The sequence below is a fragment of the Xenopus tropicalis genome, chromosome 5 (assembly GCF_000004195.4).
Source record: "Xenopus tropicalis strain Nigerian chromosome 5, UCB_Xtro_10.0, whole genome shotgun sequence".
NCBI lineage: Eukaryota > Metazoa > Chordata > Amphibia > Anura > Pipidae > Xenopus > Xenopus tropicalis.
In genome coordinates, this window is record NC_030681.2 from 9,274,830 (window position 1) to 9,284,677 (window position 9,848).

At 44.0% G+C, this 9,848-nt stretch overlaps 1 protein-coding gene across 1 annotated transcript; it reads left to right on the top strand.

Moving 5' to 3' along the window:
• Window positions 1-3,203: 3,203 nt before the first annotated feature.
• Window positions 3,204-6,628, top strand: LOC116410873 (calpain-2 catalytic subunit-like). Its single transcript, XM_031902244.1, has 3 exons — window positions 3,204-3,342; window positions 4,974-5,128; window positions 6,434-6,628. The coding sequence occupies exons 1-3, from the start codon at window positions 3,204-3,206 to the stop codon at window positions 6,626-6,628; spliced, it is 489 nt and encodes a 162-aa protein (XP_031758104.1).
• Window positions 6,629-9,848: the final 3,220 nt, after the last annotated feature.

Consider the following 9,848-nt stretch of genomic DNA (forward strand, 5'->3'; position numbering starts at 1 on the left):
GGCTTTCACTGGCTTATGCTTAGGGGTGGTACAATAGGGGTTGACAGTGGTTGATAAAGGCTTGTCCATACACTGAACTGATGGCGATACTTACGTAAAAGGGCAATTACATTGCTGGCAAATTTGTATTACCAGCCATGGCTGCTATTTTACCAGCTAGGCCACTGAAATAATGACTGGGTGGCAGAGGAGCAGTGTCAGAGGGGGCACTCAAGCCAAAGGCTGGACTTTCAATGGGCCTGGAAGTGTAGAAGTTTGACAGCCTTTGTTCTATGAATCCTGATCCATGGCAACCAGGCAGGTGGGGATCCTTACACAATGGTTGTTTTATGATTCTATTGGTGAACATGAACATCCTTCTGCGCCATACAAATGAAATTTGTTTTTCAGCCATAATTTGTTTTCTGTGAGACATGGCTGTATTATGTTTGCCCACAGGCTGTATGGGTCCTATGAAGGCATTTCGGGTAATAACCCAATCATAGCACTGCAGGATCTCACAGGTGGAGTCTGTGAGAGTTACTCGCTGAAGAAGGCTCCAGATGATATGTTCCAGACTATACAGAGGACTGTGAGAACCCAATGCCTACTCACCTGTTCAACTGTAAGTTCCACCAAATTTCTCTCAGGTATCATAAGCATTTGACTTTGAAAATATATTAAATTGTAAAAGCTTACAGGTATGACTATAAAAAATAACTTTTAAAAGATAAAAAAATGCTAAAAGAATATCTAAATTAGAAAACATATTGTATTATACCAGCAAACACTTGGGTGCCCATATGACAAGCAACTTAGGCAGAAAGGGGGATGCCTATGCAGGACTGTATTTAGGTCTGGTTCCACCAAAACTGTGCCCCTTTGCCCTCATTTAAGGATTAGTTGCATCTGTGGTCTGACTCTGCACATAGGAAAGGACTGTAAAACCAGAACTAGGGGCAAAACAGCAGGGGCAAGGCAGTCCTGTCCTTACAAACTGCCCCAGCAGGGCCGGACTGGCAAATGCCAGAGGGGCTGCTGTGATTCCATAGACAGTCACTATTTATTGGACTGGTGGGGCCAGATTGGGCCTCTGGGTACTTGTAATGCCAGGGTATATTTAGAATCCTGTCTATGTCTGTGCCTTGGTCAAACTACCCCCCCCCACAGTGCCTCCCCCCACCTGCCTTCATGAATACAACCCTGCCTAGTGCAGCCAGCACTGTATTCATGGTGGGAAAGTAGGTCTCTGCTGTCCTTTCTGTGGAAATTCAGAGTGTAGGGCAGGGGTTGACAAACAGAGCTAACTGTGCCAATTTTATGCACATTTCTGCCCTGCACTTTGTAAATGCCCCCATTATGAACATGAACATTTTACAATATAAATATAAAAATGTATAAATATAAATTTTGTGCTGTCAACATTTATTTTGTGATTTCAAAATTGTTTTTGTGCCCATGGAAAAAATGTTGTGCTGACAAATACATTTTCTGACTACAAAAAATAACTTGTCCATCAAATGCAAGCCCCACTGTACCAATGCTGGCAGCTGAAGAAGAGGAGGAAGGTTGCAGGGTGGACATTGCTATGCTAAAGTAAGGCACATGTTCTGATTTTCTGATTTCCCTATTGTTGTTTTTTCAGGCTGTAGACAAGGAGAAAAACAGCATACTTGCACGCCATGCATATTCCATCACCGGAGCAGAGGAGGTAAGAAACCCTGCGTAAATAAGAATCCGACTGTAAGGGGCTGTCACCTGCCAAAACTACCCATTCATTCCCATCATGTAAAGCGAGTAAATTAGTAAAACCATATAAGCAGCGGCAGGTAATTTTGTGCAATGGGGATGGCCGGTGGGAAAGGATCACTGTGTGTGTAATTCACAGGTTCCCTATGGCAAAGGGAAAGTCCAACTGATCCGGCTGCGAAATCCCTGGGGATCTGCGGAATGGAAGGGCGCATGGAGAGATAAGTAGGTCATTTGTCTCTCAATATCAGCAATAGAAATTGTCAACAAAAATACCACAGGTTAATTTAAAACTATGCCAAACTCTGAATTGCACCATTGTTCCATCAGTTTCTCATTGGGCTTTTGCCCATGGCAAGAACCTCTTAGCTTGATTGGCCACCTCCAGTCAAGCTATGAACAGCAATGGCCACCTCCTTCCCTTATCCCTGTTGTGGACAGTTCCTACTTGCCTGTGGCAAGCTAGGGTGGGCAGGCAGGAGCAGAAAGTCTAGAAAGTCCCCCACTTTGTCCTAAGCAGCTCCCTACCCTGCCTACCCCCTAGTTTAAGCCCTGCACTACTCACTACATGGTATCCAATTATAACAATGGGTACAGTCACTGCAACAGGCTATGTGGGCCTGTTGCAACCTTAAACCCCCCCCCCAAAAAAATATTGTGTTTTTTACCCTACTGTCTGTCTAATAAATATGAAAAATGCTTCTGCCATGTGCGATGAGTGGGTTGGGTTTTTAATTTGAGCTCTAGTGGCCATATGGGAGACTTTCTGGCCCACCTACTGAGATGGCTTAGGCTGCACGCGGCCCTCAGTATCACTGTGCTGCAGAAGAAATGCATTGTATTATAACAGAGTAATCCATGCATTTACTGCCCATTCCTTCCTACAGTGGCCCTGAATGGAATGACGTTACTAACGAAGTGAAAATGGCTCTTCTCAATACGATGAATGATGGAGAGTTTTGGTGAGCATGTAGTTATTTTACAAGAGGATGAGGGGACATCCATGAGATGACAAGAAAGGAGGTTTAATCTTAAAGGGTGAAAATAATTTGCCCTAGGCAACTTGGTCGGCCACCTCACCCTGCACCTTCCCCCTTGGTGCGCAGTTCCGGGGGCGTGATGCTATGGGTCATTGCCCCCGCTGCTAATGACAAGCGACGGGGGCAATGACAAAGGAGTAGCACTAGGGGTAGGCAGGAGAGGCTCCTGCCTGGCGCCCCCTAATCGTTGTGCCCTAGGCAGCTGCCTCTTCTGCCTACCCCTAGTTCAGGCCCTGCTTTCAAATTGCATACGGCCCTTCTGTCTGCATTTTCTATTTACTGTCATGATTATATACATGTATTTATTTCACATAGAGTCTGGTTAAATCCTCGAAACTGCAGATTTTTTCACTGTATGAATATGACGATGTTTCTTGGCAAAAGCCCCAAATGAAACTGTTCCGTAAAATAGGAATTGCTTTGTATGACTTCAGGATGCCGTATGCAGACATGGTGAAAGAGTACGACACTGTGGAGATTTGCTACGTGGCTTCCAGCTCTGGGGTTAACATGAAGGAGCCGCACTGGAGCCTGACTCAGACAGGGGGGAGCTGGAATAAGGGGAATCCTGCAGGTGAGAGATACACAGTAACAGTCTCCATATACATGGGAGGATTCTAAGGCTCATAACTACACCCCCACAGTGAATAATTACCCAGCACACAGTTTATATCATATTAAGTGGCCTATTAAAGAATCTTACCAAACTGCTAAATATATTTATATATATCACTAAATATTGCCCTTTTACATCTTTTCCCTTGAGCCGCCATTTTGTGCTGGGCTGTGTGCTCCCTCAGAGATCACATGACCAGAAATAATGCAGCTCTAACTGTAACAGGAAGTAGTGTGGGAGCAAAAGGCAGAACTCTTGGCAATGGCAGCGTCAGTGTTGTGCCCTCTCCACACCAGCCCCACAGCTACCCATCACAACACAAACTCCACACTTTTGTTGGGTTGAAAAGGCCGCAGCCAGTTTATTTACAAACCATGAGAACCTTCATCATTATCAATAACATAATTTAACCATAACATGCTAAAGTCATTGAATAACTTCACAACTAATAACATAATAACACTAAGCCACTGAAGGCTGCAATTTAGTGGGAGCTATTCCTGCCCCCAGCCACATTCGGGCCCCTGAGGTTAGCCATCCCCTTTAATCTGGCCCCACACCCCCCGCTGGCCACCGGCCAATGGCCAAAACTCCCTAATCTCAGGCCCAACCTTCTGACTCTGTCCTAGTGCGACTGTCTCCCCCCCATCCTTCCTTAAACTGTTCCCTCCTTTAATTTACTGTGGGAGGGTGGGAGCTGCTAAGGTAAAGTGGTGCCTTCCCTTTTAATCCCTCCTTCGTTAAAGTATAACCCACACTCTCCTTGGCCAATCAGGTTATTAATACCTTTCCCCTGACTTCACCACCAAATCTTTTTCTCTGGCTTTTTTCTAGCATTGTCATGGCCCCCTCCCCTCGACCCATTCCTTGCTCAGTGCTGGGGCCTCTGCCCATTCATTGGCTGATGGGGCCTAGCATGTATGTGTGCCTTGGCTTGTTTGTGTGCACTGTGAATCCTATGATCCCATAGGAAAATTTTCTATTTAGGATTACTCAATGGCACCAACTACTAAAATAAGTTTATTTTTATAAACATGGTTTATATAGATGAAGCAGGGTTTTATATATGAGCTGTTTTATGCAATATATTTTTATAGAGACTTACTTGGGTGTAGTTTTCCTTTAGGGGCCAGGCACAAGTACAGAGCTGCTTAGGGCCACAAAATCACTTTTGTTAGCAGAGCCGCTCCAAGAAGTATTTCCGCCCAAGGCAACACTACATGGCCCGGCGCTCTGACAGAGGAGCCCCCCACACTGGCTTACTCATGCCCTGTTCCCCCCAGGGTGCCATCTGGGCTGCATACACGCACACAAGCAACCCACACTACAGTGTTTATTAGAGCCCAATACACAAATCACTTGCTCCTAACCCTTCACTGGTGCTGAAGGTGAAAACAAATTGCTGGGGGTTTATGTCCCCTTTAATGGAGCTTTTTCTAAACCTGTGTAAAACAATGCATATTAATGCAACACTCATTGCTGAGTCCACATTGCATAAATCCACTTAGTTGAGTCACTGATTTTACTGAGATAAAAATCCATTTTTGAGCAGAAGTAATACATTGCCAATTGTGCTTATTTCCCTACAGAGACATTTTTGGCCGACCTGCGGTTCCGCTTTAAGCTGGAGGTGCCCGATGAGGACCAGGCGGCAGCAGGAGATGCGGCGCTCTGTACCGTCATTGTCGCTCTGATGCAGAAGACGGTCCCTAAGGACAACTACATTGATTTTCAATTGTACCAGGTCAGTGGCAAAACTTGCCCTTTGTTGTATACAGGTACGGAATCTGTTAACCCAGAAAACCCATTATCCAGAAAGCTCCAAATTACAAGAAAGCAGTTTCCCATAGACTTCATTTTAATCCAATCAGCAAGTAGCCCATCAGCAAGCAGTGTTTACTTTTCATGTGTGTAAAAGCAAACTTCTTATTAAATGCATTTTAGAACCATCAGGGGGGCAGCTATTGGGAATGTCACTTACAAGGGCCCCAAAAGGACAAAAAAATGTATATATTTTACCACAGAAGAGGGGGGCATTTGCCAATTTAACATGCAGGGGGTGAGATAAAGGTGGGCAAAGGTATGGTACTAATTGTATACCAGTGTATTGCTGGAAGCACTTTGTCTGTACCATTGTGGGGCATGTTCTTTGTAAATGAGCAATAACCAGTAAAATTCATAAAAATACAATAAAACAAGACAGATCTGCCCAAGCAATGCTGATATCAGTTTTCCTTCCTTATGTTGCAGCTCCCTAAAGAGGTACGTTTGTCCTGCATTCCTGTTGGTGTGAGGATACACAGCCCGGTGATTTCATAGGAACTCCCCACAACTGCATTTATAATTACCCCATAGGTTGTTTTTTATATTAAAGCAGCAGAAGTGAGCATATTCCCATTATTTATATTAAATGCCACCAAGATCCAGGCAGAAGGGACAACGCAAAACAGCCTCTCTATGGTTTTGAGTGCAAGCTTTGGGGGGCACCTGCCCCCTAGTTCCTAGCTGTTTTAAAACTGCCTCTTAGAAATTGCCCACAGCATCTACTACTGACTAGTGTCAAACCCCTGACATAGGGGGCATGGGTGTCTCAGGTCCCATCCCAAAACCATTAGAAAGTGTAGTTCTAGCAGTTTCAAGTGGTGCCCATTGAAGCACAGACAGTTTGGGTACTTCTCCATTGGCTGAAAAATTCCCCTTGTGCGATTGTCCTAAGAGCCAGTGTCCCACAAAAGGATTAATTAACTTAATCTGACAGTTAGCAGCTCCGGCACTGTGGCTAATATTATAATGGGTGCGAAAGACAAACACTGAACATGTAAACTACATGAAATATGAACCTTACATGTGGCACCACAATGTAAAATGCAAAAAGGACACAGGGCATTTTAGGCAGAAAGCATGGCACCAAAGGGCCCAAAATCTCTTCCCTTGACTTTTATTTTAATCTCTCCAAAGCCCCCATGTTTCATTACCCTAAAGTATTATCTGTACTGATACTGAGAACCTCTCATATGAACCTCACCCTCACTTGCCTTATGAATTACAGGTTTCCGCCCAGGTCCTAGTAAAGGATCTGAAATCTATAAATTACATAAACTCTAATGATTGGAACAGTTGGAAGACAAGACATTTCCGGGTGCCTAAGGGAGAGTACCTGATTGTCCCCAAACCTTCTGATCCCAATCAAGATATGGATTTTTGCATCCGAGTCTTCTCCATGAAAAAGGGTGGAGCTGCCTGAGTACCAACACATGGAGAGGATGCTGGAGACTCAAATATATCTGAATATTATGCTTGTGTGCCTAAACATGTCGGTGTTTTGAAGTAACTGCAGCTTTTGTGCGCTTTGGGGTGTACCTGGGGCTTTTGAAAACCAAATAAGCAGCATCCTGCTCCTCAACTACTCTGCCCCCCTTGTTGTAGCTGTAGCTCAGGGTTTGTGGGCAGTTTAGAGAGCAAGTCTGTGTGTAGCAAACTAATTCATTCCCGCTATATACCAAGATAGCAGATATAGGCTTAATGACAAACTTTCCTACCTGGATATTCTGCATATCCACATGCTTCTTGCATTTCTGAATATAAGTGGGAACTGCCAAGCTCTTTACCCTCAATTAAACCAAACAGTGACCTGATAGTCATGACAAATGATTTTTCATAAATATAAAAAGTCCACGTGTGGTTTGCACCAAAACTACTGTTCTGAAATTAAACTTCTAATTGGTTGCTAGAGGTTCAACCTTTGCAATTGTCATTATATTACCCCAAATTATGTGATTGGCAGAGTAGGCCCAGACTTGCAGAGTGCATAAATATGCTGGTGTCCTGAGAACACATATCAAAATAAAAAATATGCTTAATACCCATTACTGAATAAGTGTGTGAAGTGCTGCACAATAAAAGAATAATTATAAACCAATGGCTGCTTTTCTAACTCATGCAGATGGCTGTCAGCCCCCAGCATACACAGCCAGGGATTCCAACCTGCCCACGATGTTCCCTATTCTTGCCCAACATCACCCACAGTAGTGTTTCCCTTTAGTTAGAGGGCAGCAGTATGGAAATTCCAAATGTACCCCCTTCCCCTGTCTGATTAAGGGCATCAGCCTCCTGGCAATGATATCTGGGATCTTTGGCCACAGACTCAGTGAACAGTGGTGTAAAACTACTATACAGCGCACCACACAATGGAATGACTGAAGTTTCAGGTTATTAGTGGGGGCCCCCAAAAATTCATAATGTCAGCTGTACCCCATTTTGGGCTATGTACCCCTGCCACTAAGATAAGTGGCACTTCCCATCAGATGAACATTAAATATTTTCTCAGAATTTTGCATTAGCATTTTTATGGGTGTTTTTTTACTAACCATTTCCCATGGTACAAGGGCAAGAGTATTGGGGGTACACAGTGGCACCACATAGGGCAGTGGTTGCTGGGACAGTAGTCTATGCATAGGGCCAGCAGCCAGAGACAGTGTCGGACTGGCCCACAGGGATACCAGGAAAATTCCCAGGGCCCAAGTATCAGTGGGCCCTCCTGCTTCTAGCCATTTGGCCTAATTCATAGCCATTACTTATTTTTCTATGGGAATAAAACAGCTAAATATATAGAAGAATAGATTATAATATATAAATATAAAAAAAAATGGGAAAATATAGAGACTAAGTAAGAAAAATAGTCAGTGGGCCCATGGTCTAAGGTTTCTGGTGGGACCCTGGCATCCCAGTCCGACACTGGCCAGAGAAACACCTGCTAAGGCAGGGGCCCAAACTACAATGTAATACTGGCAATCAGCAATGTACTTACTGACCCCCTTGTATCACCAACTGCCTGCACACCACAGCCTGTCAGGTAGAAAAACTCTAACTCTATATCTCTATACATCAGGAATAGAGGTGGGGCAGGCAATTACTTCCATTTTTCATTCAGCACTTCCTAGATGTCACAGCTCTCCTCACATTCAGGCCCGGATTTGTGGAGAGGCCACAAAGGCCCGGGCCTAGGGCGGCATGCCGCCCCGCTGCAAGAAAAATGTTAAATTTGGCTCCCATACGGAGCAGTCGAGACCTCTCCCCACTGCTCCGTATGGGAGTTTAAAGGAGCGGACGCACACTGGTGGGGTCGCTTTCACGCATGCGCACGGGTGGGGAGGGGGCGACCAACAGGGGCGGCCTCGGGGCGCCCAAAACAGAAATCCGGCCCTGCTCACATTCCCTCTTCCTCCGCACCATGTAATTGTGTATCCTGTGCATTGACACGGGCATCAGGCCCCCCATTCTGGCACATACACAAGATTTTTGGGATGATACAAAGCCTGCCTTAATAACAGTGTCCACAAAATGGCAGCTGCCTGCTTGCTGTGATTGTGAATTCCAAGACTGAAGGAAACAAGATTTATATAATTTATATAGTGTAAGTTCATTTGCTCAACTAATACGACAATAAAGTATTTGGAATGATTCCTTAGGATAACAAGTCCCCTTTAACCTATGGGTCAGGAGCCAAAAATGTGTGGCTGTTTAGGATGGGTCCCCATTAATATATATATATACAGTATTACAGTATATTACTATAAATAACAGTAATTAAAATAAGGCTCATAACCTATTCTAACCTAAAACTGGGTCATAAACACCTTGTGTGGCAACCCTTTCTCCTATTAGATTGTAAGCTCTTTTGGGCAGGGCTCTCTTCAGCTCTTGTATCGGTTATTGATTGCTTTATATGTTACTCTGTATGTCCAATGTATGTAACCCACTTATTGTACAGCGCTGCGAAATATGTTGGCACTTTATAAATAAATGTTAATAATAATAATAATAATAATAATAATTATAATTCAGACTTCTATGTTCTGCCTGGATCACCTGGAAAAAATCATTACAGACACTATATAGATTAGTCATGGGAATTCTGCAGAACACACTGGGATTCCCAGCTCTGACCACAAGATGTCGCTGTGTGAATAAAAAAAATATAGCACTGCTGCCTTGCAGAAAGAAGCTTGCAGTCTATTTTCCCTATCACTGTTATTAAGTCAGTCCCTCACTCATACACCATGGGGTCATTTAATAAGTAATCATCTAACTGTCCAGTGAGTTTTTGGGCTTTTTGAGGAGTTCAGATCACTCACAGGGAACCCAAACAAAACCAGAGAGAAAATATACAAGCTGCAGGCAGATAGCAGCTGGATCGGTGCACCAGGAAATACTGTCCCCCAATGCAAACACAAGCAATTCTCACCCCTTTCCCCGCTGAATGTCATCCCTGAGTAGGACAAAGGCCTTCTTTATATACAGACAGTTGCTGAGAATAAATATTTTATTTGCAGTTGCTGACAGTTGAGATATTATTACATTATTAAGGTTTGACTCCTGGCAACATACGGATAGTGTTTCTCCAGAGAGTTCTGTTGGCTCTTTATACTTCTCATGGGTATCAAGAATTTCAGTCTGAGGCGTTA